Below are 27789 nucleotides of genomic sequence, written 5' to 3'. Positions count from 1 at the left end.
GGCAATCTCGGAGAAATTTGGCATCTGATCCCCGGCCGTCTTTTCTTAGCGTGATTGGTGGCTGAGGAAAGAGGAAGAATTCAGGCACTTTCTGTTATCTATTTCAAGATCGAAGCACGAAGTTCTGGATGGATTCATGCTTGGTGACTAGTGGCTTTTCTTTCGCTTCTGCGGTTTGATGGTTTACTTCATCAGCAACCGCTGTACTCGGGCACTTGAGAAAACGGTACCTAACTATTCGGGCGCCAGCAGACTATGACAAATTATGGGTCCAGATCAGTCCTAGATCAATTTTACGGCCTAGCGCTAACTGTTTCAGACGCGGTAGCTTGCGGATAGGGCACTAAGAGCGGATGATTCTAACAGTTTCCTAGATAACAACCGGACCACGCGATAGAAGGCGCGAGAATTCATAGTTTGTACGGCACCTGAAATAGATCACACTGAGTAGATTGCGGCGGTGTTGAGAGATATAGAGACCGCTCATTTTTGATGGCTAAGTATTTCATGAATGCTAATAAGACCTAGAGTTTCTTCACATCTTCCACTTTCCGCTGGGTCGATTGTACCCAGCCCTCTTTGAGTTCTCTCTCTAGTGCGCGAAAGAAGGCTTCCCAGTCTCTTTTTTGCTTAGCCTTTTGCTTAGGCGACATTTTGGTAGCGAGGTCGCTTGAAAAAATGGCTGGAGCAATCAGCCAAGGGATGCTAGGCACCTTTATGTCTTCCACGACTCATGATAGAGCCGCCACAGGGGTGGTGGTACTTAAGGTCTGCACCTGAGAAGAAGATCTAATTGGGTGGGTGAGGTACCTGAGCCTTTTAGGGTGGGGGGGGTTATACTCGTCTACAGTGGAAACACCACGGTTCTCAAGTAGGAATGCCACGGTTTTGTGACACAACGCCACGCACAACCGTGGCCTTTTCACAGTCACCCCCGAGTTATCACGTATCGTTAACACCGATAAGGTCCTGGGATCGAGCCCCAGTCTGATCAACTTTTTTCACTTTTGTCCAAGTGAACACAATTTTTTTTTTGGTGACTGGTGGGTCTAGCGTGGATTCTTGATTGGCGGATACCTACCACCCAAGTATCCTCAATTAAACTGATAATTCCAGGCGATATCTAATGTTTTCCTCAAATTACCTTTTTGAATGAAGCCACAGCTACTTATACCAGGTACTGGCGTGTAAATTTATTTAATTGTAAAGAGAAACTCGACAGTTCGGTAAATCAGTCTACAAGGTATAATCAACAATAAGGCTCAGCCTCAGCCATAGGACCATGCGCTGGAGATCATAGAAGTTCCGATAAACTTCGACAAAGTCTCCAGGGCTCGTGGTTCATGTACAAGGTATGGTATATGTACAAGTCAAATTTTCCCCAATAGGTCAACCTCACTAAATTTATAGTATCGAGGGTTTCCAATAGAAAGCAAGCACTATTCCTGCTGGAATCCTTTCTAATCATGATCATACATTGTTAGCGCAAGACCAACTGCTGGAGCTAGAGTCACTGTGAATCGCCACACCAGACACGTATAGACCCAGACCGCACTGGAGAAAAGTCAGTTATTGATCAAGCGGTACAAAGGAAGGGGAACAAATTGAGGAAAGTGGTCACTCACCATAGAAACGGCAATGGCGAAGACCAGGACATTAACGATAGTCAAAATTACTTTCTTATAGTTCCGGAAGTATTGACCCCGGTTCATGTAGAACCAGAAAATGGCAGGAAGACCGACTGTGTCATGTTAGTAAATGGGAAACCTCAATATTGCCAAGGGGGGTCCCAACGTACAGCTGAACCAACTTCCGAATAGCGCACTCTATAAGTAACTTCTGTGTTAGCATAATTTCCTAGACAAGGTGCAGTATGATCCAAGACTTACAATGAGACTGAGCAGGTCATTAAACACGGGAATCGATTCCGCCACAACCCATGATACGACCCAAACGCCGATACAAATAGCAACCCAGGATCCGATCGACAGGAAGCTCCGGCTGTGCATCTTGTCGGATCCGCGGAAAAGGCGCACGTAAATGTACTTGCACGCGACGTGACCCAAGACAACGCCGGAAAGGATGACCTATATCAAATCAGTATTAAATTCTGGATGAGACCCATGGAATGAGTAAAATGAAAAAGATAGTCTTACCGTCGGAATTGCAAGGCCCCAGGCGATCTTACCCATCAAGGGACTCAGAGACAAGATGGCAGGAGACTCGACATCGGGTCCCACGTAGTGGTAGATGATAAGCGCGCTAACCAGGTACAAGACCGTGTCAATAATTTGAAGCATTGCGAGCGACTTGTTAAAGGTTCGTGGGTCCTCCATCTCAGACATGAAGCCAAAGTAAGCAATATGGGCGACTGCAATTGATTAGCTCGGTCTACCTCTGCAACATAATTTTTATTGCAATTTGGTGTGAACTTACGGTAGGCGAAAATAATATTAGTCACCGCCAGGAAACCATCGCGGAAGCTCACGTCCGTGGTGGCAAGATTCGCGACATGACTCTTGCTCTCGACTCCCGCAGTGACCATGGTCACCATCACGGCAACGAAAACACTCAAAAATGCTTAATAAAGGTCAGTCGAGCCGCTATAAATGCACTGATTGGGCTGTACCCACAAATACAAGACATCCAGTAGACCTTCTCCATCGTACGTGGCAAGGCACCGAGGAAGCAGATGACCAGCCCAACTACACCAAAGACCAAGGTGCAGGTGCCGTGGTCCGTCAAGACGTTCATCAGGATATTGAATGTCAAGATGTTACTGGCCATGAGGAAAATCAACAGCAGAAGCTGGCCGATTCCCAGTACTTCACGGCCAATCCGGCCCATCAGAAGCTCGCCAGCGTCTCCCATGCTGTGAATCTCGGGATGACGAAGCTTGAATTGGCCAATTTCATAACCTGTGTACCATGAAAGAGCAGAGATGAACAAAATCATGATCGCAGCACTGAGTTGAAATGTTAGCTAAGATGCTTATGGGGGAGCTCTCGAAAGAATGATACATACGGAGCCATGCCAAGGGTGGCCACTGCAGATGGGAGAGAGAGAATTCCAACAGAGACATTCTCCGCAATCATGACTTGAGATATTGTTAGAGGAAGCTTAGAGGGTGCCTGATATTATGAATTGGGTACTAACGCATTCCACAGTGCCTAATTACTTGTAATTAGCGTTCTTCATCTTCCAGTTACAGAAATATATCAGAACAGGAAAAGCAATTGACTTACCACCACTTCATGGTCCGATACTTCACCTCAGCCGTCTCTTCATTGCCAAATGGTTCCAAATCCTTTGCAGCAAATGGCTTTTCACCATCCTTGAGGGGCCCGTCAATGGGCCCTTTGGCATCAACTGCATATGACTCTTCGTCACTCATAGTGGGCAACTTTGCTTCTGCTTGGCGCTTCGTTAGGTCGAGAATTTCTGGCAAACCGAGAAAAAACAAGTCGACACGATTATGCCAGCATTGACTGAGTCACAGATTCAAATACCAGTCAGAAATGTCTGCAAATCTACCCCAAGCCAAGAAAAAATTTGAAAGTGCCCTGGGGTTAGGGTGGATCCCGGGAAACTTTGACCGCCTGCGCCGTGCCGGGTTGGCTCTAAGTTCTGGCGGGCGTTGCCGAACCCGGCGAAATTTTCGGTGCTTGGCAATCCCGATCGAATGATCATTCTAAATCTTGGTTTTATAACTGTGACGGGTGTGGCGTAATCATTCAAAATGGACTAATCTTACGTGTACTAATTTGGATAGATGTTAGCAGAATAGATACTCGAATGGGGATTCGTGTTTCCCGACGTTGCCCGCCTCTAGTTCGTAGTTGGTAAAGAGTGGCATGAAAGCGGGTACGATGTGACCCCGACATTCCTCGTTGGTTTCGGTGCCATTGAGTCCAATCATTTGGTTTAACAATCGTCCCATATGCCATTTGATTCAATTTACTGCTAAAATGGAAAACATGTGGTGCTAGAATACGGAATGTGCCAACTAGATAATGCAAGGAATCTTGTTAAAAAAAACTCCTTTGCTCCACTTCGTATTTACAGCACCATGCGTAGATTTCCTTATTAAGACTGAAATCTCTAAGAAAGAATTAATGAGTGAGGTAATAGAAGGTAGACATGGCTTATATGAATAGGCCTTTCACGACTGTATTCATACATTTGCTGCATCGTTCCATGTATTCACATTCCTCTCAATCAACCAATCAGCGGCCGGATGGTGTAGTTGGTTATCACGTATCGTTAACACCGATAAGGTCCTGGGATCGAGCCCCAGTCTGGTCAGCTTTTTTTGCACTGTCGCTGTGCGTCGTTCTATAAAGAACCCCACCCCCCTTCAACTTCACGCTCTTATTCGCCTGCTCGTTTCTTTTTTCTCCTCGTTTTCGTCCGTCCTCTGCTACTGAGGCATTATTGCTATTGATGTAATTCACCATGTCAGCCACCCACGTTGTCCCTGGCTCGACTCGTCAGCTCCTTCGCGATCTGAGTGCAATCGGCGCTGCTTTTTCGCTCGACCAGGCCCGGTAACCCCATAGCTGCCACCATTGCGCTTGAGATGTGGCAAATTTTTGTATCCTCGTACGATGCGACCGTGGACGCGATCATACAATGTAGACTTTGGATGCCATAGACCTTTGCTGCCATTCTAATGCTTAAATTTTGGCCCGAGCGAATTGCTTGAAAAAAAAGTTGTATTTGTCTTTCATTTGAAGGATGATCCATTTTATGGTGTGTAGTCATGGTAAGTTAAAAGGTAAGCAAGTGTGATTAGAAGACAAGTGCCCGGCTCATTTATCTATCTGGTTCACTTATCACCCAGAGTAGGAGGCGGACCATGACAAAGACGAAAATCCCAATGTAACAGAGCCAGTTATAAACCATTATCGCCCGCTCGAGACGGGAGGGCTTCGCGAAAAGTCAGCATGCCAAAGGTGATAGTCACTTGTCAGATAAACTTGGAGGTAGACATAGCTGATCGACAAACATCAAAGGGGTAAGATAATGACAGAACTGTACGAAAAAGGCCTCTATCGGCCTCTTCTTGATTTCTTTTATCCAAAGGACGACTGCCTCCGATGTCTTTTGCTGCTCAGCCAGCACTAAAACCAGGCAATCTGCCATAGAGAGCACCTTAGAGCCACGGACGCGGAAACCTTGCTTTTCCAATTTCAAAAGCCTGCCATAGATCGCCTCGGCTTCTGGGTACTTCTTCTGATTCTTCAAGCAATTCGCCACCCACATCATTGAGTTTAATGCAGCAGGGGCCTCAGCACCTGAGGTTTCCTCACTTAGCTTCAAGCAACTGCGAAACTCTTGCTCGGCCGCGGTATGGTTTTCCTGGAAATAGAGCGACTTTGCCAGAAGAAGCCAAATGTCCAATTTCTTTGTTGTACTTCCTCCGGCAGGCAAGATTCCAGGGAATAGTTGCTCAGATACAATGTATCTCTCTTTTATAAAGAACTGGAGACCAAGTCTAAACCGAGGGGAAATTTCCAGTGGTATTAGACCGGAAAAATCATAATGCTCGAGTAGTTTGCCGGCTTGAATATGCACATAATTGGCTTAGGGGTCCTTCAAATCCTCGAGTACCGTGCTCAAATGCAAAAAGGCGCAGATCGTTTGTTGATTCTGAAAGCCCAGTGCTCTCTTGCATAGCCTGACAAGCTTCCGATAGGCATATTTGGCTTCCTTCGACTTATCCTGCTGTCTCAGCATGTCAGCAAGAGAAAAAAAGTGCATCAATTGAGTCCTCATGGGTTTCTCCTAGCTCTTTCTGTAAAAAGTTGACAAGGATTTGATAAGACCGTTCGGCTTCCTCGAGTCTTCCCTCGTGAACCAGCACGGTACACAGACGAGACATAGAAAACCTGTTAAGCGGATTTTTATCTAAAGGGACCTGAAGGATTTTTCGATAGGTCTGTTCGGCGGCATCATAATCATTTTATTCCTCGAGCAGGAGGCCAATTTTGTGGTGGGTCGATAGGTCAAGCGCTACCTCAGCTTTGGGCGGATACAATTCGCTAAGAAGCTCCTGTTTCTCACCAGGCTTGACCAATTGTGCCAACTGGACCATAGTATCCAGTGTATTGGAGCTCTTAGGGCCATAAATCTTTTTTCTGAGCTGAAGAAGCTGGCGAACAACCGGCTCCGCATCTGTGTCCCTGCCGAGCCTTATGAGCACATCCGCGAGAGTTTGCTGTGTCTGGATTGTCTTGTGATGCTTAACTCCGAGGCTTCCTTGTTCACCATTTAAAAGCTCATGGTAAATCTCCACGGCTGGTTCAAGCTTGCCCTCCAAGCAATGCGTTTTCGCGGAATGTTCCAAAAGTTTGAGGGAACTCATATCAGTGGCACCTCAGGCATCCTTCCACTGTTTGAAAACTTCTAGAATATGCTGTAAGAATTGCTCGGGCATTTGCTCTTCGACCGGGGACATTTGTGCCTTGAAGCTTTCTTCAAGCCACCGGAAATCGTCATGCTCGGCACTAAGGCATGGTTCGCAGATAGCGAGGGCCTCACAAGATATCTGTCGAGCTATTATCTCTTGATATTCCTCTTTCTCGGGCAATGTAATGCTCCTGTCAAAGAGCGCTGTCGCTTCCATTTTGAGCCCCTCGTATAACGAGTTGCAGAAGAAGTGAACTACTGTTAATTTATCTGGAAGGCTCCTGTTTGCATCCAGTGGTCCTCGGTCGTCAAAGACGCCCCCTTCTTCGAAAGGGCCTATCAACGGCTCATTCTCTGTGATAAATCTCATGGATGTTGCAGCGGGGCGAGGCCTGCGCCTTAACTGAAAATAAGCATCACATTGCGGTTCACTTGCGTTGAAGCAGGCTCCTTGAACTTTCCTATGATATAGGCCCAGGAGTTGTGCTAGCAACTTGAACCTTTGCTCCAGAAATTTGTACCGCGCATGATCATATCCTAGGACTTTCCAGCAATTGGTCGAGTTAGCAAGAAGATTTCCAAGGAGAAACCATACGATGGGCTCCGGTCCTGCCAAAACGGTGCGAACATGAGATATGACTATCATAGCAAACTTCAGGCCTTTCGGGTTTGTCCTGCTGAGCCACTTGGTGAGTTGTGCGACGGCGTCAGAAAAAGCCCGACGTCGCTTGCCTTGCTGTCTGGGCCAATTTTGCATCGCCAGACGAACCAGACGATGAATCTGCAGCAAGTTCGAGCCTTCCTGTCTCGTCACGAATGCGTATCCCAGCAACAAGCCGATTGCTTCATCCGTCTCAATTGGGTCGCTGTAATGTAAGACAAGATCGATTGGAATATCTCTCTCCGCTAGGAAACACATGACCTGTAAAATCCCTGCAGCAAGCGGACTCCCCTGTGAGATCTGCTTGAACGATATCATCCAGGCCATTGCCACGGGACTGTTCGAATCTTCGTAACGAGTTGTATCTTCAAAGTCCTTGGTCAGCAGCTTGAGAAGGGCTTCTTCACTGGACTGACAATATCCCAGATACTTTTTGACAGATAATCTGGTCATGGCAACGTATGCAGATGCCTGCTTGACTGCCAAGGGGAGATACTTGAGCAAATTGAGTATCTTCATGATAGACTCGATATCATCTTGCTTATCATCCAATGCTTTGAGGAATAGCTCCAAAGCTTCATTACTGAACATTGGACGTTCACTGATGATATGTTTCCCGGGAATATAGCATTTGATTGCAAAATATGATCGACGGGTCGTGAAAAGTATTGAGCCTCTTGGACTGGACGGAAAATAGCTTGATAGCCTTACTTTTCGGTCAAAGAAAAGCTCGATATCATCAGCATTATCGATGATCAGCAAACAGTTATCCGGACTCTCGCTAAGAGCTTTTTTGACAAGCGTTTTGACATCTGCTCCAGGATCGTCGAGCCCTTCGATCTGAAGCCGACGACCAATGTATCGATATGCGCTCTCAAATGCGGGACTTGCCAGCTCACTTGAACCTAGGCGAATATTCGTCATTCGCTGGTCATGAAAGAGGTAGACACAGGCATAACCACAACTCCCCCTAGCGAACCGCAATGACCGAGCCATACATGCAGTCTCCCTGTCAATAAGTCTTCTTGAGACTACAAACGCCAAGGTTGAGGGATCTGAGGCCGTGGTGTAGAGCATTTTCGGCTCTCCCATGAAGCTGCTGAAGTTTCACGCGCAGGCCGGAAGAATTTGCGAATACTTTGGAATCTTTTATGGTCCGAGCCTTGCTGGGTCACGACTTGTTGTACTTCAACCTTCAGAATGTGGTCGGGGTCTGCTGGATCTCCGACCTGGTCAGAGCCCATAAGGCCTAGGAGAATGTCGATGTTCGCTGTTGCCATCTGATTTGTCGCAAAATCAAAGACTTTGGTCTTGCTCAGGACAAGGGATTGCCCGCTAGAATGCGCTTGAATGACACGAGCTTGCATTCCACCCATTGCTGTGACTAGCGTTATCTAGAGAGAGTGAAAATGTCAGCTTTAGGCACATTATGGCGTGCTTCATGATGGTTCCTCACTGGAATGACGCTATACGCCTTGCACTCATCGCCCTCTAGGCGTGAGATCATGGCCGCAGCAATGATCATAGCCTCTGCTTTGAAAAGGTCTTCACTCGGCTCTTCGCCGATCGCAATGGTAATGAGGGTATGTGGGGCTGTTGTTTTGGTAGATGAGAGCTGCTTCTTTGACGCGTACACTGCGTACGTAGAATATCTATTGTAAGGGAAAGCGGCAAGGTAAAACCTTTCGGCAAAGATCTCGGGGATTAACTTGCCACTTTACAATATCCAGAGTAGTCAGTAAATGGTATCGCGAAGGAGCTGGATCACAAACCTGTGTCTCCACTTGGACAGCGAGGCAACATTGGGATGGCTACTTTCACGAGTGAAATAAGAAAACATGTGCTCCAGCCAGGAACAAACAGAATATGCCTGGGTCTTCGGTCTCTCCCGCATGAGACCACTTGTCAAAACTGCATCCCAGTTATCGTTGAAGACTTGAAATGTCTCGCGCATACGAGCATCTGTTATGTTGAGATTGGGAATCCAAGAGGCGCCCCGGGGTTCAAAAAAGGGCAAGGAGCAATTTTCTTTTGCGTCCAATGATTTTCCATCCCTGTCGAGCAAGAAAGTTCCACACTTAATGTCCAAAGATGCGTATGATTGAGGGTGGATATGTGTGTTGTCGTACCGCTCCACTCGCTTGTAAATGTCGTTGAGGTTCTTCATGGCCTGGCTGCGGGCTTGGTCATGTAATACGGCCCGTTGGCGCGCACGAGTGGGTAGGGTGCCGAAAAGGTTGGGCATCTTGATGAGTTAGATGAAGGAGGAGGTGGGGGTGAACGGATGAAGATATCGAGCTATGACTCGGGAATGCATGAATGACGATAGATTGGGTAATGTAAAGCCCTTGGGATGTTGAGTGTGCCAAGCTTCAGCTATGAAATCCATGGTGTGGCCTTCCTTGGATCGACCTTTGTTTGACATAAGGTTTGCAGTTTCTGCGAACCCCAATTTGTCCTCTGTCATCTACGTCCCTCGGCCTTTCCATATCACGATGTCTTCTTCAGATAGACCTACAAATTTTATTCGTTCAGATAACATCAGCCTAGGCCTGTCTGGCCCAAAGCGACTGAAAATGCAGTTACGTCGCTCAGTCTCTCGCAACATATTATGAAATAGTAAATACGTCTTCAAGGACATTTTGCTGTAGCCAGAAACAGTAACATAGATAAATAGTGAGGTTTCTGTTGACAAAGGCCAACCGGCAATCTTCTCCTCTGGGCCAGGGAACGGAGTCATCAGTCACTCAGCACCGCACGCCACCCTCGAATATTTCTACCAAGTCCATCCCCCGACACAGTCATTGCTATATCCACCATCAATATCAACTTGCTGTTTCCATCGTTTCTCTGCCGCAGCCTCCACCAAGGTGACCTACACTCATTTACCTATGACAAGCTGACCTGACCTTATTGTTTACAGATGGAAGAACCCAAAGTTGAAGATGACCGCATCCCCGTCCTAAAGATGGAAGATCTGTACTCTGAAAATAACAGTATCCCGTCCAAGCAGTCTCCCACATTCGACACCCCGATCATCAGCGCAGTCAGTCTCCCGCCTGGATACTGGGCCCAGATGGCCAAAGGATGTGATTTAAGATTTGGGAGGCGAGCTATTCGGACACCAGGAACGCTTCTGTATAGCATGAGAGACCTCCCTGCTAGAAGAGAGCCTACATTGCGGGCTCCAAACCGCCACAAAAGGATTTGGCCCATGAACGGGCGAGATTTGTTTGAGCTCATCAATCAAAAGCCTCAAAATACCGAGGCTTTGTATGCCCAGGTAGTTGCCGATGAGGTTCTCGAGGGTCAGGCAGCATGCACCAACTGCTTGGCTGGAGATGGTCTCTACACCGTATGTGTCAGAGTCCCTGGTCAATACCATTGTGCAAACTGTCACCATGGGCGGCAACAAGGCCGGTGCAGCTTGCGGCCCGCGACATCCTCGGGAGTGAAGGAAAACAACCCAGAAAGAGAGAGAAACAGTCCGTTACAAGGGACTGAGCGAGTCGGCCAAGATACAGAGGCTCGAAACATTGAGATCGCCGAGAAAATCGGAAATCTGATCCTAGCAGAGGAGAAGGAACTTATGCGGCTACAGGATATGATTGCGAAAAAGGAGGATTTAATTCAAACGTTGAAGGCGATCAACGAGAGTCTGGGTGTTTCTCCATAACTACGATAATTACACGGCAGTGAAGATAGAAATGAACCCCGAACTCTCCCCACAAAGACCGAGACTAGTGATTGTTGAGAATGAAGTCCAAGATTTGCTGGACTTTGTCGTGGTTTTTCTTCAGGCTATAATCAGAGCCCCTGAGCCAACCAAATGGCGCCCAGTCGAGTACTCGCTGGTTGATATCATCGTACTTGTAAACGCGCATCGTCAGGCCAACACAGGCAATCCCATAAACAGGACTACGGGCGGCTGGAGGCCGCCGACCATGTGTGGCGGACAGATACCGATCCAGCTGGTTGATGGCCTCTATCCAGACCGACCCCTTGCCCTCGTCCCCCTTTCTCTTGCACTGCACAATTAAAAACTTCGTTGCCGTAGTTGCCGTGCTGGGATAGTGGAACACATGTAGGTCAGAGAATCCCTGTTCTCCAGCCTGGCTGGTGTGCCGGTCTTGGGGGCGGGTCACGTATCCCTGTGTGATGGGAAATTGCAGCGAAAGAATGGAGTTCCAGACTCCGTAAATGGTTGATTCATGGTCTCCTTTCCGAACACGCTTCATTTCTTGCTCGATTGCGTGGATACGACGATACTAACACCGTCAGGGATGTCCATATGGGCCTTTTTGCTTGATGTAACTTACTGTTGGAATAGCTGTGGCCATGATGATGGACGAGGGATGATGGATGAGTGTTGATGGATCGAGGGTAGGAAGAGAAGAAGAGAGGAAAGAGGGAAGAGGGACGCGTTTTAATAATATCTCATGAAGGCAAGCACTACCCAGCGACTGCCTAATCAGGTAGCGCCTTGTAGGTAGATAATTGCTAGCCTACGGCATATTGTATGTATTCATATGGCTGGCTATCTCCGGTTCACAATAGCCAAACCCAGGCATCGCCCAGTCCACGCATTATCCTGGGCCGTAATACCTAAAGTGCACCGAGAGATAGAAGCCTGAAAATAGGCGCACTGCATGGAACTTTCATTTCCAGTAGGACATTATATTAGTAAATGGAGCACAGAGTATGACCAGGCTTCTACTGCTTCATGATATCTCTAGGTAGCTCTGGCCTAACCTACAACTTCCTCTTCATCCGAGTTGCCTACCTTATTGACAGTAACTTTATTATTTCTATTGATATTATACCATTTAAAAACACCGTCCATATCATCAGGAAGAAATATATGTGTTAAAACTCTCTATAATGACGCGTAGAACAAGATCCCATTACAGATGCATGGCTTGTGGGGGTTGATCTAACATAAGCTTTCAGCCTATGTGGGGCCCCACCCTGAGCCGGAAACGGCATCTCGTCTGTTTAAAGTGTTGCCGGAGTTGTTTTTCTCCTAAAGCATGTCTAACACAGATTGATATCATGCCGTCAAAGTCCTGCTTGTTGTTTCCCTTATCGTGAACGTTCTACCTTTTATGCGAGGTGATGGATATGATTCGGTTTACTGTATTATCGAGACTGCCACCTATTCCACCGACGATCTCACTGACCATTGTGTGTCCAAATTCTGGGACGAGTGTATCGTTGAGCCTCTTGCGGTGCCGGGCATGCCGAAATTCTGCATACGTGGCATGTTTGAGAAATCTACTCAATACCAAATTTAGATGAATTTGAAATCTGCGAATAGCCATGAGATGCTCTTCCGCCTTTATGTGAGATAAGTGGTGGAATTCCGGGGATTATCCACGAGCAATCTAGAATACGCGGATATTCGATGGTTAATCCTCAAATTGGTTTAAGCTCCACTATGATGGAAGGGCCGTAAGATTCTTGTATGGTGTAATGTAGAGGAATTTATGAAAAGTTGGTAGAGCTTCGTGAGAGGATACAGCGCGCAGGAATCTAGCTCATGGAAACGCCGGGCCTCCGGACTTGAGGTTCTGGACCCATCCAGTTGAAGCTATCGGCAGACCTCTAAGGTGTAATGAGTCCTGAGGTAGCTATTACTAGTCATATATAGTGCAGATAAGGACCAAATGTAGGTGAACTATCAGAATTTACGTAAGCACTTTATCCTCTTATTCTTGATAAGTGCCCTTATTGATTTTTCGTTTTTTATATGTGGTTTTCTACATTAGTCTATTCTCTCTCAGGGCCTCTTTTAAGTTTGATCTTTGAGGCATACGTCTAATCATCTCTATGAATCAGCCCCGAGAGCGTCGAAGCCCCTACCCAGTTTAGACCCACTTTCAATATCCAGCAGAAGTATCATTCGTTCCTTACAAATATTTCTCTATGATTCTACAAATCTTAAAGGCCTTCATCATTTTGTACTTCTATCTCGCTATATTTAATTACCACTTTGTCAGAAAGACACTTTATCATTGTGTTTAACTCAAAAGACTAGCCTCGTACGTTCTGCATTTATGATAGCAATCTGACAGAAGCCAGAGGCCTCCCTATCCCGAAGTCAGAGGCTTCCCTATCCCTAGACCTTAGGAAGGGTGGCTAGATCAATCAACTCAAGTAGCAATTCTTTTTCAAGCAAAACCTCATCATTCTAAGACTTTTCCAAGTAAGCCTTCTTAATGTCAACCATGATTCCAAGCACCCGTTCCCGATCTCCCAGACCGCTGGCAAGGTACCATTTCCGATCTGACACAAGTCTCATCAAGCCTAGACGCAGCACTTGCCAATCCACTGGAAATTTAGCTTTCTTGAGCTCATCTAGCTCAACAAACAAGAATTCGTTCAATCTTGCCCTCCAGAAGAAATCCGGGAGCTTCCACTGAAACGCCAACAGCATATTCTTGGTGTTATTGATATCGTTCTCGGTATAATTGAGAGGGCAAACCCACTCAGCGATGAGAACAGAAATTTCTAATGGAAAGCTGGTCTTCCTCAAACAATAGTCGGAACGTTCGGCTTCGACCTTAGCGATGTCAATCGCTTTCTGAACCGCGGGTGTAGCTAGGGGATTTTGGTAAATATCATCATAGCCAAGCTCAGGACTCGATAGATTCTGATTCGGCTCGACCTCAGAAATACGGTCGTCTCGTAGCCCCCATAATTCGTTATTGCGCCAATATTTCCGGGAAGTTCGTACAAATCTTGCCAAATTGCGCTGGGTCAGTTTTGTTTCTAGGACCCGCTCAAAAAGCACCCAGCAATAGGCATGGACAATGTAGCCAATCTTTTTGCCATGGAATTGAACCGGCCGTCTTCCAATATTCGCAGCATAGAATGACGTGAAATGGAGATTGTCATATCTTGCATTTGTCTTGCCACCGATTCTCGCCATCGCTGGATCATTTGGAGTGTGGAGAGGTTCATCCTGGCGATACAAAATCTGATTAATTCCCGTCAGGTGGTAGCTGCTTTCGGACTCTTTCATTACTGTGATAGTTAAGGAATCTTAGTAAGTTTGATCAAATTTCCAAGTCCCCAGACTCACTGGCTCGACAAAAGCATGACCCTAGCAGAGGGAAATCGCTGAGGTATGCCTCCTCTAACTCTGTAGATGGAACCATCACATGCTTTGGACTCTGTTTCCAATACTTTTTCCATCGATCTTTTCTGAATAATTCGGGCTTGAGCATATTCGATATCCCGCTATGAACGAACTGTGGAAGTTCAATTCCGCAAAGAAGACATGTTGGTGGTGGAGTGACCCCAGAGGTGCTAGGTATGAGCGACTTAGGTACTCCATGATATGGGCGTGACCGAGGTACCATGGTGGCTCTCAAAAGAAATGCGTAGTTTTATGCGGTAGCCGTGGTGTTAGACTAGACAAGGAATAAAGTGTTGAGTAGAAAAAATTAATTGATCTTTATATCGGGCAGGATCGTAATCTAACGTCACGATGAATACTCGATAAGAGAATCAGGCGCTGTTCAGAGGTTATTTTGCTTGGAACCATACATTTGCTGACTTGGTACTTCATACTTACCCTAACAGAATGGTTCTGTTCAATAGTGCTCCCAGATAGGAATCGGGCATGGACCAGCTTCTTCTCGCGCCTGCCTCGCCTCCTCAAGCTGACGTCGTAGGTCGGCGATTGTTTCTTCTATCGTTGAAATTGGTATTCAGCAGGTAATCAAATGATACAAATCGACGTCAATATAGTAGGGGTTCACTGACTCCCATAAATACTTCGCAAAATAGAACCCCGGGCAACTGTAGAAATTTGCTTTTCGTCTTTTTGCCCCTGAAGAAAAGCAACGAAACGCTTCGTTCGACCAACTTCAATGTAATCAGAGATCCGGGAGCCATGGCAACAGTTACCAAGCAGGGCAATTGGCCAGAAAGGGTTTGGCAGTGGAATGCATGCAAAGCTCGCGTTTTAGCAGGCGCCAGGTTTGGTGTGCAAAAATAGAAACGCGACACAGAGTCACATGCAGCCGACCACAGCAACCTCAACCTTTATGAGCAAAGACAACCGCAACGTCGCGAAGTGAAGGAGGTGAAAGATGGCCGGTCTGCGAATGCGCCTCACAGCCTCATCGCCCTCGCTCTTTTTCATTATCCGACCACGTTGTTTTCGAGCATCTCCGCTGCACCATCGACTGACTCACACGATGGCAGCACACAGTCAAGCAATTGAAGAGCAGACCCTCCCATTCTATCATCGAAAATATTATTACCCGGTCAAAATTAACCAGGTTTTCAATGATCGGTATCGGATAATTGCGAAGCTTGGCTATGGCGCCTACTCCACCGTTTGGCTTGCGTGGGATGAGGGGTCTTATACCGCTAAAGTTGTTTTGATATTGGCGTCTGTTGCTGACTTGAAATTTAGGGCGAATAAATATGCCTCGCTGAGAGTCTCTGTGCAGATTAACAATGATAATGCCGAGCCCTTTTCCATTCGCAACGAAATCAACATGCTCCAGCATTTGAAGCAGTTCGCTGATAAGGATCATCCTGGACTTAACTTTACAAGGCTTGCGCGCCATATATTCGAAACAGAAAGTCTCTCTGGTCGCCATTACTGCATTGCATATAAGCCTCAAGGCAACAGTGTCCGCACATTACAGGAAACATTTCCAAATGCAATGATCCCTAAACCTTTAGTGAAATCTTTGATACACCGCCTATTCTTCTCTGTGAACTGGCTACATGCAACTTGCGGTGTTGCCCACACTGGTAAGTCCACTAATATGTTCCTTAAATATCTACTTACGGATGAATAGATATTTGACCCCAGAATGTCTTTATGGAAATTAATGACGACACTAGCCTTCAAGATATTGAAGACCAGGAATCCCAGGATCCAAGTTTACCGATAACATCCACAATTAACGGAACTATGCAGGCAATTGTCTACAAATCTAGACCTACAATGGTAGAACTCTCCGGCCACCCTATTCTTACGGGCTATGGTCAAATGCGACTGGTCGAAGGACGCGTGAATCAAGACTGGTGGATGTCTGATCTATAACGTGCCCCGGAGGTGGTCTTACATCTAACATGGGGATTCCCAGTTGATATATGGTCAATTGGTGTTATGGTGAGTTGAGTTGATCACATAATCGTAGGTTATATGCAATCAAAACATTAACTGGAGTTCTATGATACAGACCCTCGAACTTTTGAAAGGAAAAAACCTCTTCGATCCGATTGACCGTGTTCATGGTCAATATGTACTTACATTGGCCATAGCACAATACATCGGATATCTTGGCCCCCCCTCCACTGAATATTATTCAGAAGAGCCCCCTTTTCTCAACCTACTTTGATGCAGAGGGTAAGCCTCACCCACCTTAAACTTCCCCCCTGTCAACCCCTATTCCTCACTGAAATCTATCACAGGGAATTGGGTCTCCGAACCGCCAGTACCAAAAACCTCTCTCGAGGACTTCGTCACAACAATCCCACCGGGACAGGAGAAAGACCAGTTTTTGCGGTTCATACGGAAAATTTTGACTTGGGACCCGGAAGTGAGAGCCACGTCAAACGAAATTATACCAGACGAATGGCTTATGAGGCCGGTTGAAGAGATGCTGTAGAGAGACCATCGGGTGCATTCTTCCCATCCACCTTGAAATAAGTGGACCTCGCAGTATAACCCGTTCGTCCGAAGCACGCTTTGCAGGGGCAAAATGATCAGTCAGAACAATCAGTGCAATTCGTTGCCACCCTGGACATTGAAGGCTGGCACTATACCATACATAATTGACAAACATTATCCAAGCCATTCTTATCCAAGCCATTCATCTGTCACGTTGATACATGAAATCAAAAGCGAGTAAGGAACAAAGCATTTATTCGACACAGCCACCGATTCAACAAGAACAAAATCAAAAGCAGAATAAAAACAAAACTCAACTCCAAGATCAGAAACCCGAAAAGAAAAGACGCGGCATAAGATACCCAACCGAGTCGCGCAGTCATTCAGTGTTTGGGTCCTAGCTAACGCATAACATGGAGAATCTCAGAAGCTGCCATTCCAAAGGAAGGAAAACTTGGTGTAAATAACGTAGCTTGCGCAGTACTTTCATCATTGTGGCAGTAATTCATCTAGCCAAAGGCCCAGCGTGGCTTGAGTGCGCTATCATGGGCATCCAGAGAGCTATTGGGGAGTCCTGGGCTAGCATTCAAAGGTCCGTCGGTCATCAGATCAGGGGCGTGCATTTAATCCATCGCGGTGTCCCAAGTGGCGAAAGCAAATATTCCACGGGGTCCATAAACGCAGCACGGAAAAGCAAAAACGGAAAAGACCAAGGGGTCGTATCCACGGAAGTAAATTCATCAATCGGCCTCAAAGGGGGAAGTGGCCATATACTTTGGCTAGTTTTCAGGTGTTTGCGAATCTCACGCGGCGGCATCGCTCATGGATCAGTTTCTCCGTGTCAACATAGAGACGGTCGAAGAACTGCATTGCGTCGGAGTCCTTGAGGATCTTGGCAACTTGCGTTCCTGCGGAAATGAGCTGGAGCACATTACGGTCATCCTTGACGGGTCGGGAGCTGTGCTTGGCAGCGTGGCGCATTTCCAGGGAGTTTTCCAGAACAGTGATCAGTTGTTTGATTTGGCCGTTGTGTAGAGCGTGGCGAGGGATGCGACGTCGAGTAGCTAGCCTCTTGAGAAGGTGCACCCATTCGTTCCACTCGCGGTCCGAAGGGAGTTGAACTGGCCTCTTGTCCTGTTCCAAGGGAATGGGAAATTGGTATCTGGCAAAGAAATCATAGCCGCATTGGGAGAGACGGTCATTGACCTGGTGCAGGATTCTGTCCTGCTCTGCGGCATCGATATTAGTAGGGAGCTGGGGCAGCTCCTCATCTCGACATGAGACGTTCCGTGCGGAAGGTGGATCCAGGATCTGATGCGGTCCATCAAATTCATCCCGGTTAGAAGTCCGTCTCTGGGAAACGTATTGTGGCCCTCCTCGGGTTATATCAGCCGGTCGACGGCTGTTCCTCTCCACGATGTATTCCGGGCTTTCCGAGGAAGTAAATGGCCTAACATCAGGTCGTATTGGCTCCCTTGGCATTTGAGGGTGATTCCATTCTGGGTACACGGGGACTGGGGTCATTGGCTGGCCAGCTGGAGGATAGGATAACCGCCCCAGAGACTGATTCACCATACGTCCATGGTTGTCTAGAGGAGATCGGAGTCCATGGTAGTTGTGTCGAGGTTCAAAATCTATTGAGCCCAGTAAAATTTGACGGTTGTCACTGAGGTCGTATGCCCGAGGCGCTGACGGTGCCCTTTGACCGCTTAGCAAGAGTAATGGAGTACCTCGTTTCGTCGAAGTTGGGAGGGTGGGGATAAAAAGCCAATATACATGGTATGGAAGTACCTTTGCCGGTGGATGATGGGAAAGTTTCCCGGTGTTGCATACATGGAGTGTTGAGCCATTGTGCTGTTGCAAGGTGTGAGTCGAGTGGGCAAGTAAGGAAAATTATGATTTGGAGATGATTGGAGAGGAGGCGATGTGTGTTGGTGCTGACCTAGGGCGAGATAAAATATCCAGTTTAGTGCTGACCGAGCCTGCTCGAGATCCAAAATTGTATGGATTCGCAGAGAGTGGCTGGAAATTCGCTGGGACAGCCGTCAAAGGGGGAGGCACCATGAAGACAAGATATAAACTAGCGGCAGTCCACAACGAAGAAAAAGTAAGGGAGAAGAGGACAACGCGGAATAGGGGGTAAAAAATAAAATAAGATCAAGAATATCGTTGGGCAACCTGGAGCCGTTACGAAGCGCTGGGTGGTCACGACCGAGGTATTATACGGCCAGGAAAACCCGGTTCAAGTATTCCTGGAAGTGTGCCTGACGCCCGTTTCTGGAACTATCAGGGCTAATCCAATTCCATAAGTGGATGGAGAGCCGCGCTAGAAGCTTTCAAGCCAGAAGTGGAGATGGTAAGGCAAATGATGCAGCGCGTGGCACTGGGCGTTGCTCCTCGGTATGAGCCAATTGCACAATACAGACGGGGAGAAACCCCAGCTCCCTTGTGCTGAAGAAAGCGTGCATTTATGAGGAGATCTCGATCGATCAAGCTCGACTCTGCTCCGCAAAGGCGCACTGATTTGACGTGGCTAGGACACCGCCGGAGCGGCTCTACGATGGTTGGGGAGCAGTTGTATCCACATCGATCGAGAACGGGGGTGGTTTGCTATCCCGAGGGTTGGTCTTCCCGTACCAGGAGATGGGAAGGACCAACGGTACGCAACGCCACCGAATTATGGTGCGACAATCACAATGAAAGTAAATTCGTTTAGGCAGCGGTTGGGTAGAAGGGCATGAACCGGAGGCAAGTCGGGCTTCTAGTTGGCCGATGACGTGAATGCGTCAGGAGTGATCTGCACAAAATGAGAGCTGAGCAGTTTGAGCCTAACGGTGGAGGCGAAGCACGAAATCCCGTGATAATCAATCTTTAGACGCGGCTTCGATTCCTTCCAGTTCACCCCTGATGCGCGATCGGGCATGCAGAGCTGTTGTGGCCCAATCAACGCATGGGCCATCTTTACAGTATATCTCGACCGTGATCGGCCAGTATCCATGCAACACTCGGTGGGGAGCTGATTGGAGATCCAGTTGGGGATGGTCTTGCAGCCCAATGGACGGCCCAATGTCTTACATTCCCCGCAGGCCCTACGTCCAGACAATATCGAGGTTGGAGCAGGTGACAATTAATTAGAAAGAGCGTAAGAGGCGTTCTTCGGGTTGATGAAGTCAATAATGATCGGGTTTATTTGCAGGGTATCAACCCTCGGCCATTGATGGGAGTCGGAAAGTCTATCTCGATGTCCATCTGGCGGACATCTGCTGATCCGCCGCTTGTGGCCCATGGGCCGGCAATTCCACGCCTATACGACGGGCATATTCCTGTACCTCTCATGTGAGCTGTCCATTCGACTCCCGAGGTCAGAGTTTAATCTCTGCTCACCTCGCAGCTCTGCCGGATAGCCTCTTCGATGCCGATCCGAGCGTTGTACCCTAGGATTGCCTTGGCTTTATCTCCGCTCGCATACCGCACAGCACACGCGTCTCGAACACTGCCACGGCTTAAGGTGGTGGTAGTCCCTAACAACCGGGTCGTCATCTCACACGCAAACCCTGCAAGGTAGGCCAACCCCTCCGGGACCAGGATCTCGAAGGGTGGGACGTGTCCGAACTGCCGCCAAATAGCGAGACAGAAATCACGAAAGGCAATGGGCTCATTATTTTGGATGAAGAAAGCTTCTCCGGCAGCCGTGCGAGAGGTCACCAAGTTCTCCACGGCGAGGACGTGAGCATCTGCAATGTTACTCACGTGGGTGATGTCCCAGAGATTGAGGCCGTTTCCGATGATGAATGGAGTCTCATATTTGGCTATGCATGCATGAATCGCCGGTACTAACTGGTAGTCCCCCGGTCCGCACAGCACCGATGGCCGAAGGGCGCAGGTGGCCATCTTGCTGCAAGACGCCTCCAGGACAAGCGCCTCTGCTGCAGCCTGAGATTCTTGTCAGCGCTCTACTAATTTATCCTTGCAAGCTCCAAAGAAATAAAAAAGTTGGATGATAGAAAAAATGAGCTCACGACCTTAGACTCGCCGTAAATGAGAGAGCTTGGTGATGTTGGCCACCGCTCGTTGATATTGGGATAAGGCATGCGCATATCATCAGTCGTTACGCAGCAAGTACTGGTATAGATGAAAGCTTCGGTGCCATTTTCTGCCGCCGCATCCAGCATATTCCGTGTGCCTTCAACATTGGTCTTCCACACCTGGCGCTCCAGCCTTCGGGCGAACCGATCGGCTAGACCTGGCACGATCCCCGCGGTGTGGATGGCCACATTGGGCTTGACAGCCTGGAATGCCTTGCTGACTTCATGTGCATTGGTGACATCGACTTGCAGGCATTCAACCTTCTCGGGGATGTCATGCTGGGGCCGTGGGGGGCTACGATCGATGACGGTGATGGCGCAGCTGGGATGCTTCTCTGCCAGGGCGCGTACCGTAGCGGATCCGACAAAGCCGGTGCCTCCAGATATCAGGACCTTTTTGGATCCGACTATCTCGGCCATTGCACAAAATAATGATTATGAGGAAATGCGGTGAGTCCCATTCCAAACACGCGGGACACACAGGGCGGCAAACCAGGGATCGACCATGCGCGTGACTTAAGATACCTCATATCACGCAAAGTAAGAGATGGGTGGAAAGGAAAATCTAAACATGTTTTCAAGTTGTAATCTATACACGTCGCCTTGGGAGAGCGACCAGGAAATGAGATACACCCAAGCATCTAATATACAGATCCTCGACCGAGGCAAATGATCCCAGTCGCAAAAAAGGAACGAATCTCAAGAGGAGATTCCGCTGCGACTGAACCGAGCAAAACTCCAGCGTAAATGCAAAACACTAAGACCCGATGTCTCCAAGCTTATAGAACCCGGCACAACGCCTGGCCACCGATCTTCTTTTCCACACATTGGCGAGCCTCCAGGATTCCCTGGTCCGTCGAGATGTAGAGACTCTCACCCGGAGAGCGCAGTCCAGCCACGTAATTGGACTCTTCGCCACGGACAATTTTTCGCAGGTCCTCAACAGTGACCCGGACTCGTCGTGTCGGCTTGCTGACCAGCTGGACCTTCCCCAAAACCGACTCGTTGCGCCAGTATTTCAGGCCCAACCAGAGGCGCCTTGACGCGACGTTATCCCGAGTGATAGGCTCAACGTCGTTAGCGGCGGGGAAACCGAGGATTGGGTGCGCAGGTGGAGGAGTCGGGCCGCCGCGAACGACGGTGGAGAGGTAGCCATCGTTCTTAAGGGCCTGACACAGCTTCAGGTGCAAGTTGGTGTTGGGAATTGAAGTAAGGCCGAGTCTGGCTTTGGTGGCATTGTTCAGGTGTGCGCACACCGAGGCGAGATTGACGAGAGACATCTTTTTCGGTCGTTGCGACAATTGGCCCTTCGGGAGGCCGGTGGAGGGAGGAAAGGTGCGGAGTCTCGGCGGGCGACCGATCTGAGTCGGAGGGGGAAGCGAAGTTCCACACGAGGTGAAGCTTCAATTGGAGGGTGAGAGCAATAGCTCAATCGCGCGGAAAGTTGGGGTCGAGATGAACAACTGCTAGTGAACGCGAGGCCGAGTCGGGGGAGAAATTTTCGGAGAAACGGTATTTCCGGCCACAACACAGTGTGTGCCAAAAGAGGGAAAGTCGCTTGTACCTGGCTCCGTCGCAGCCACCGAGTGTGACAGCCAAGTACTCGCTACTTACCCTGTCACATCACACTTTACGCGCCTGAGCTGGGCGGCTCGAGAGTACATTTAACAGGCTGGCGCGATTAGACCCCACCATGCAGCTATAAAGCTATCGTAAGTCCCCTCTTTTGGTTTTGTCCGTATACCTCTTTTCTATACTTACGGGCAACCATGCCTCCGCTACCAGGCGAGGAGCGCCTTTTGACCGCGTAAGTAACGCTGGCTTTCCTCGGAGAATAAGCACTGCCTTGAATGTATGGTGTCTGATTGTCGAGCTGCCATAGTTTTGCCGACATCCATTACTACTTCACTGCGCCGGCCCCAAAGCCTCTCCATCATCGCTTTGATAAGGGTTCCTACTTGTACATCTACCACGATGCCGCTCAAAACAAGGCGCGAGTCGAGATTGCCAATAATCCAGGAACGGCAGACCAAGATGCATTCCACGGTGCTTTGGACAACGTACATATCCGTCACTCGGCTCGATTCCCAACTCTTTGCACGTTGACCGTGGATGGAGTCAGCAATTCCCCTCAACCCCAGCATACATCTCAGTACGAATGGCGACTGCCAAGCGGAGACCCCCGCAATGAGCGGCATAGCCTCCTGCGCCTCCACACGCTGGACATCTACTTCTGGGTTCTGGACGATGCCAACCAGTTCTTGGATACTGCCAGCCATGTACTCTCAACTTCGCAGGTCGAGTCGGATAGGGTCAACATTACACAATCAGAACAGCCGATGAGCTCCGTGGTTCAGCAATTAGAGAGTATCGCGGTCTCAGATCCTGCATACCAAAATGGCCAGACTCGTAATTCTCGATCTGAACCTACTCCTATCTCAGCGCCAGCTTCTCAGGGTACCCCGCAGTCTATGAGCTTCCCCCCCCTCCTCCAAGCGCCCCCCAGGCCGATCAACAAGCGAATGTTGAACAGCCACCTGCCGAGGAAAAGAAAGAGCCGGAGAATTTTGCCCCTCTTCCATATAACCCCGCCGCCCCAGCAGCACCAGAGCCGATCAAACACCGCGAGAAGACCCCTCCACCAGAGGATGGCACAGAGGGCACAGGGCTAATGGCAGCCGTTGCCGCAGACCACGGCATCCCATATACACCCCCACACCAAGTCGGCGGAGGCGCACCCTCATTCGCACAACCACAAACTTCAACACCCGGAGCACCATACCCAGGCGCACCAGCCATGTCCCCAACAGGCTACGCCTCCCCTCCACCCAGCGCCGGTCTACCAAGATCAGCCACATTCCCTTTTCAACAATCCGTCCAAAGCCCCGGTCTCCCATCCTACCAGCAAGCCTTCCAGACCGGCCAAGCATGGCCAGGCTCGCCAGGCGCAATTTCCTTCGCTCAGTCGCCACAAGATCCAAACGCACACCTGTATGCACAGCAAGCGTACGGATCTCCGCAGTCACCACCTCAGCAAGGGCCGATTGGAGGGTACTCGAATTACTCGTATAGTCAGCCGTCGGCGGGTCATCAGCCTGGGTCGTCCGAATATGATATCCATAGCCAGGTGTACCGACCTACTGAGGCGGAAGTGGGATCGCACGGTCAAAAGTATGCGCAGCGGGCTATGAAAGCCCCGGCGCAGCGACCGAGGAAGTTGGAGGATAGTGCGGCAAAGTTGGAGAGTGGGGTGAATAGGTTTTTGAAGAAGCTTGAGAAAAAGCTGTGATGAATTGGGAGAACTCGGGTTGCAGTTTGATTTTAGCTATCTACCTTACCCTTGCATTGCGCGTTCTGTCATTCGGCGTGCTCAGCTGCTGGACAGCTTCAATCAATCGTTAATAAGACCATTGTAGGTCTTCAAAACAATATTGTCCTGCCAGATAATAGCCCGGACCCTGGACCCTGTTGAGATGGATTACTACAGTGGAAACTACGTATTGGGTCTATAAGAAAGCAAAAATCCGAGAAACCAGCATTGTATCACAATCTGAATTCCCTTTGAAAATGACAAAAAAGTAATATGCTCAACCCGAAGAATGCAGATAATCGCTCAATAAAACCATGCTCACGAAATCACGTCGAAAAATGCAACCAATAGACATAGGATGCCATCTTGGAGGGTTTGAAAATAGACAGCCCACTTCATAAGAATGTAAATAATGCTTGACAGAAATCTTGAAATAACTTGCCAAAGGGGAAGCACAGCGGAATCCCGTGAAGTGAAATTGCCAAGGTATAAGCACAGAAGATTAAAATGGTGGGTAAGAGTTTAATCATGCAAGAGGCCGATGGCTGATTTAGCTCAGGTTCAGGGTGGCAAATTCGATGTCAACGGTGTCTGACTTGGTCTGCGTGGTGGTCTGCCCAGCTGGGACAGAATCCTTGGTGGCTGGCTCCTCGGACTCGACAGAGGGTTCAGGAACAGTGACGTCTCTGGCAACCTCGGAAGCCTTTGCAGAAGCTTCAGGGATGGTGGTATCTTCCGCAACCTTGGGAGCAACTTCATCAGAAACCTTTTCCAGTGACTTGGATGGCTCTGAGATTTCTGGTACCTCCGGCTCGGACTTCTGCGTCTCCTGACCGGCAATAGGGGCCTTCTCCACAGCAGTGTCGACGAGGGCTTCCTTAGTCTCTTCCTTGGGCTCCTCAATTTGAGCCTCAGAAGAGAGCTTCACGTCATTGGCTTGCGCTACATCTTCAGCCGGAGCATCCTTGACCTTCTTCACATCGGACACTACGGGTGTCCCCTTGGGAGCTTCATCTTTCAGCTCAGCAGGGTCTTCAACTGCCTTTGCCTCTTCGACGGGCTTGGATGGAGCCTTGGGAACATCCTTGGTGACAGTCTCCTCAGAAACTGGCTCAGACTGCTTGGCAACTGACTCCTGAGTAAGTTCAATGGCGACTTCAGGCTTGGCTGTCTCAACCTGCTTGTTGGTAATCTGGTCATTGACCGCAGCAGCGGAGACTTCGGGCTTTGGTAGTTCAACAACAGTCTCCTTGGGCTCCTCGGCGTCTGGCTCTTCAGGGATTGTCGGAGTGGATTCTTCAATGTTCTCCTTTTCACTCTCCTGCTCCGTTTGGGTAGGCTTTACTTCTTCCTTTTGCGGCTTGGGTTCCTTGCTGGGAGCTTGGGATTTTTCCTTCTGGGGCTGCAGAGGAGCAGCCTTGGCCTTAGCCTGGGTTGCACTGCGCTCCGGAGCTCTTCCCATTGACGATCTAGGTGCCTTGGCTGTCGTGGTGCTGGCCTTCGGAGGAGCTTTGGCCTCAGGCCTATCATGGGTCTTGCTCCTAGAACTCTCAGTAGGTCGCATCATCCGAGCCAGGAATCCATCTGCTGGCTTGGAGTCGGCATCGCTGGTGCGAGAGCTAGGCCGCTCTTGCGCCGGCTGTGTGGGAAGGGAGGGACGAGAAGACTGGCGGCGCACGGTGGTGCCATTGGTTGTCCGCGTTTGGCCTGCGCCAGTGGCGCTCTTGAGAGTCGAAGGCTTCCTTGTCAATGTCGAGGTAGCAGTGCTGGTTCGACCAGCCGGGCTCGATGGGCCTTGAGTCCCTAGTTTGGCTGAAGATGCTTGAGTCGGCGCTGTTGCCGATGCGGGTAGTCGAACGGGCCTGGTGGGGGATTTCGTTCGAGGCTTGCCTCCCTGGGAGTCCGTGGGAGACGTCTTCTGGGTATCTTGAGAGGGGGTTGCGCCACGAGTTGTCCGGGTCGCAGTTCGCCCAGCGGGATTCAAAGAAGCGCGACTCGGCTTGCGAGCAAGAGCATCGGATCGCTCCTTGGCCACATCACGGGCCGAAGGCTTACCGGTGGTGGTGTTGGCAGGTGACTTTGAGGGCGTAGTTGCGGGCTTGGTCGTCGCATTAGACTTCGTAGCGTGGATGTTAGAGGGTCGCTTGGTGACCGTCTTCTGCGCTGGTTTTTCCGCAGGAACCCCAGAGCCCCTTGGCTTGGGTGCACTTGAAGCAGTCTCCTCCTTCTTCACAGACGCCGGCTCCTTTGGTGGGGCAGCAGTCTCTGCGGGACGTGTAGCCTCAGCTTTGCTGTCCTCCTTCGGTCCGGCTGTTCTTGCTGGAGCTTGCTCTGACCGGGGTTCAATTATAGCCTGATCGAGAACGCCGGTCTGAGAATTGCCGACACTACCAGCCGGAGTTGGAGAGATCACGTTCTGCCGACGCGCTTCAACTTCGTCTGCGTTGATTTGTGGGCCAAAAATGCCAGGGCTATCACTGCGCCCACTTGTCTTCCTCAGCGGCGAACCCGGGTTCGATTGAATGACACCATCGACAGTGACGAAGCTAGCACGGACCCTAGAAAGCTGTCTGGTCGATCCTGGGGTACCGGAGCCGACAGGAGACCTTCCACGCGACGGCGGGGAAGTGACGGGGCTCTCGCCATTCTCGAACTTGGCCAGCAGGCTTCGGACCCCGGGGTGGGCGTTGTTGTCTGCCATGGTTCGAGAACAATCACAGGCAGAGTTCAGGCGGTCAGGGGTGTATTGGGAGGATCGGAAGGCGTCGAGCGCACAGGGGCGCGAGGTGCGATTGGGACGGGAGCAGATGGTGAATATAGAATCCCACTGGACCCCTCAGAGAAACAAGTGAACACGGTGTTTTGAAACGAGTATCGGAGGAAGGAGAGAAGCGTGAACAAGGGTCAATCAGGAAACCAAGGCGCTAGTAATGAATTAGCGCCTTCAATGGAGTGAAACAGCTGCACCTTACAATAATTGTAAGGATTACACCGGGTTCCCCCTGTAATTCAGGGGCGCAAAAGACGGGGTTCCGGCTCCTCTGTCCGTAACGGTGTCTTGGTGATCTCATACCTGGCCTTTCTCCTGACCTCCTGTTCATCTCCGTTTTTCGCCGTTGTCTGTGCGACTTTACCGGCATTGTACAGAATTGCAGGGGTCCGGTTTGTAGAGAAACCTCCTTGCAGGAAGCCTAAGGCTGCACGTAAACACGCGGACCACCGATCCGAACTTCGATCCGTTCAATTCCATGGTCCGGGGAGCCGATCGTGTCGGGTACCTCATGCTTTGCAGTAGCAACACGGCTTTCAACTGATCTTCCTCGGCATGCGTCTAGGTACTATACCACGTTCTAGAAGCCGAGCTAGTGCTTAGGTGCTTACTACCAGAAAGGGGCCAGTCTATGACCCCCCACTCGGTGTTTAATACCGTCACGGTGTGGAGTCCGGCATCACTGGTTGCCCTACCCGCAGAATTGCTGTCATTGCAGGGCCGTCTCACACGTGTTGCATATTGTCTCGGATGTTCTGTGCAAAATGATCGCAAATGCTACGTAGATACATGGTAGAAGATGCATCTCACTTTCAAGCTTGCTATACTCCATCGCTATCACCTTCACGCGGAGCGGCACAACTAATCGCCGGAATTATGTCAGCGGGGCGAGCTGGGGTTCCAGCGGATGAT

The 27789-nt window shown here is 49.3% G+C and overlaps 13 protein-coding genes across 13 annotated transcripts; 3 read left to right on the top strand and 10 right to left on the bottom strand.

Annotated features, from left to right (window-relative positions):
• Positions 1-1470: 1470 nt before the first annotated feature.
• N7498_004013 (uncharacterized protein) lies at positions 1471-3394 on the bottom strand (the record flags this gene model as incomplete). The annotated part of the gene is made up of 10 exons (XM_058451075.1): positions 1471-1554; positions 1626-1741; positions 1799-1826; positions 1890-2087; positions 2157-2371; positions 2437-2580; positions 2634-2965; positions 3025-3097; positions 3157-3170; positions 3246-3394. The coding sequence occupies 10 exons, from the start codon at positions 3392-3394 to the stop codon at positions 1471-1473; spliced, it is 1353 nt and encodes a 450-aa protein (XP_058310537.1).
• Positions 3395-5965: 2571 nt separating this feature from the next.
• On the bottom strand, positions 5966-6367 carry N7498_004012 (tetratricopeptide repeat protein; the record flags this gene model as incomplete). Its single annotated transcript, XM_058451074.1, has 1 exon — positions 5966-6367. The coding sequence occupies one exon, from the start codon at positions 6365-6367 to the stop codon at positions 5966-5968; it is 402 nt and encodes a 133-aa protein (XP_058310536.1).
• A 12-nt stretch (positions 6368-6379) lies between these two features.
• Positions 6380-7996, bottom strand: N7498_004011 (uncharacterized protein; the record flags this gene model as incomplete). Its single annotated transcript, XM_058451073.1, has 1 exon — positions 6380-7996. The coding sequence occupies one exon, from the start codon at positions 7994-7996 to the stop codon at positions 6380-6382; it is 1617 nt and encodes a 538-aa protein (XP_058310535.1).
• Positions 7997-8103: 107 nt separating this feature from the next.
• Positions 8104-9317, bottom strand: N7498_004010 (uncharacterized protein; the record flags this gene model as incomplete). The annotated part of the gene is made up of 3 exons (XM_058451072.1): positions 8104-8466; positions 8529-8787; positions 8845-9317. 3 exons carry the CDS (start codon positions 9315-9317, stop codon positions 8104-8106), a joined length of 1095 nt encoding a protein of 364 aa, XP_058310534.1.
• A 678-nt stretch (positions 9318-9995) lies between these two features.
• N7498_004009 (DUF3716 domain-containing protein) lies at positions 9996-10748 on the top strand (the record flags this gene model as incomplete). Its single annotated transcript, XM_058451071.1, has 1 exon — positions 9996-10748. The coding sequence occupies one exon, from the start codon at positions 9996-9998 to the stop codon at positions 10746-10748; it is 753 nt and encodes a 250-aa protein (XP_058310533.1).
• Positions 10749-10812: 64 nt separating this feature from the next.
• N7498_004008 (uncharacterized protein) lies at positions 10813-11412 on the bottom strand (the record flags this gene model as incomplete). Its single annotated transcript, XM_058451070.1, has 2 exons — positions 10813-11340; positions 11392-11412. 2 exons carry the CDS (start codon positions 11410-11412, stop codon positions 10813-10815), a joined length of 549 nt encoding a protein of 182 aa, XP_058310532.1.
• A 1850-nt stretch (positions 11413-13262) lies between these two features.
• N7498_004007 (uncharacterized protein) lies at positions 13263-14382 on the bottom strand (the record flags this gene model as incomplete). The annotated part of the gene is made up of 2 exons (XM_058451069.1): positions 13263-14116; positions 14157-14382. Coding segments are annotated over 2 exons (1080 nt in total), but the record flags the coding sequence as incomplete, so codon positions are not given.
• Positions 14383-15171: 789 nt separating this feature from the next.
• N7498_004006 (protein kinase) lies at positions 15172-16440 on the top strand (the record flags this gene model as incomplete). Its single annotated transcript, XM_058451068.1, has 3 exons — positions 15172-15774; positions 15909-16109; positions 16282-16440. The coding sequence occupies 3 exons, from the start codon at positions 15172-15174 to the stop codon at positions 16438-16440; spliced, it is 963 nt and encodes a 320-aa protein (XP_058310530.1).
• A 1058-nt stretch (positions 16441-17498) lies between these two features.
• Positions 17499-18562, bottom strand: N7498_004005 (uncharacterized protein; the record flags this gene model as incomplete). Its single annotated transcript, XM_058451067.1, has 2 exons — positions 17499-18411; positions 18504-18562. The coding sequence occupies 2 exons, from the start codon at positions 18560-18562 to the stop codon at positions 17499-17501; spliced, it is 972 nt and encodes a 323-aa protein (XP_058310529.1).
• A 1519-nt stretch (positions 18563-20081) lies between these two features.
• On the bottom strand, positions 20082-21217 carry N7498_004004 (C-3 sterol dehydrogenase; the record flags this gene model as incomplete). Its single annotated transcript, XM_058451066.1, has 2 exons — positions 20082-20645; positions 20732-21217. 2 exons carry the CDS (start codon positions 21215-21217, stop codon positions 20082-20084), a joined length of 1050 nt encoding a protein of 349 aa, XP_058310528.1.
• A 359-nt stretch (positions 21218-21576) lies between these two features.
• N7498_004003 (mitochondrial 37S ribosomal protein uS8m) lies at positions 21577-22077 on the bottom strand (the record flags this gene model as incomplete). The annotated part of the gene is made up of 1 exon (XM_058451065.1): positions 21577-22077. The coding sequence occupies one exon, from the start codon at positions 22075-22077 to the stop codon at positions 21577-21579; it is 501 nt and encodes a 166-aa protein (XP_058310527.1).
• A 489-nt stretch (positions 22078-22566) lies between these two features.
• Positions 22567-24086, top strand: N7498_004002 (uncharacterized protein; the record flags this gene model as incomplete). Its single annotated transcript, XM_058451064.1, is given in 3 exon segments — positions 22567-22604; positions 22680-23254; positions 23266-24086. 3 exon segments carry the CDS (start codon positions 22567-22569, stop codon positions 24084-24086), a joined length of 1434 nt encoding a protein of 477 aa, XP_058310526.1.
• A 571-nt stretch (positions 24087-24657) lies between these two features.
• N7498_004001 (uncharacterized protein) lies at positions 24658-26808 on the bottom strand (the record flags this gene model as incomplete). The annotated part of the gene is made up of 1 exon (XM_058451063.1): positions 24658-26808. One exon carries the CDS (start codon positions 26806-26808, stop codon positions 24658-24660), a length of 2151 nt encoding a protein of 716 aa, XP_058310525.1.
• Between the last annotated feature and the right edge of the window lie 981 nt (positions 26809-27789).

This window comes from Penicillium cinerascens (genome assembly GCF_028974065.1).
Source record: "Penicillium cinerascens strain IBT 15544 chromosome Unknown contig_24_segment0_segment0, whole genome shotgun sequence".
Classification (NCBI taxonomy): domain Eukaryota; kingdom Fungi; phylum Ascomycota; class Eurotiomycetes; order Eurotiales; family Aspergillaceae; genus Penicillium; species Penicillium cinerascens.
Note: the sequence above shows the minus strand (reverse complement) of the source record. Positions and strands in the feature narration are given on the sequence as shown.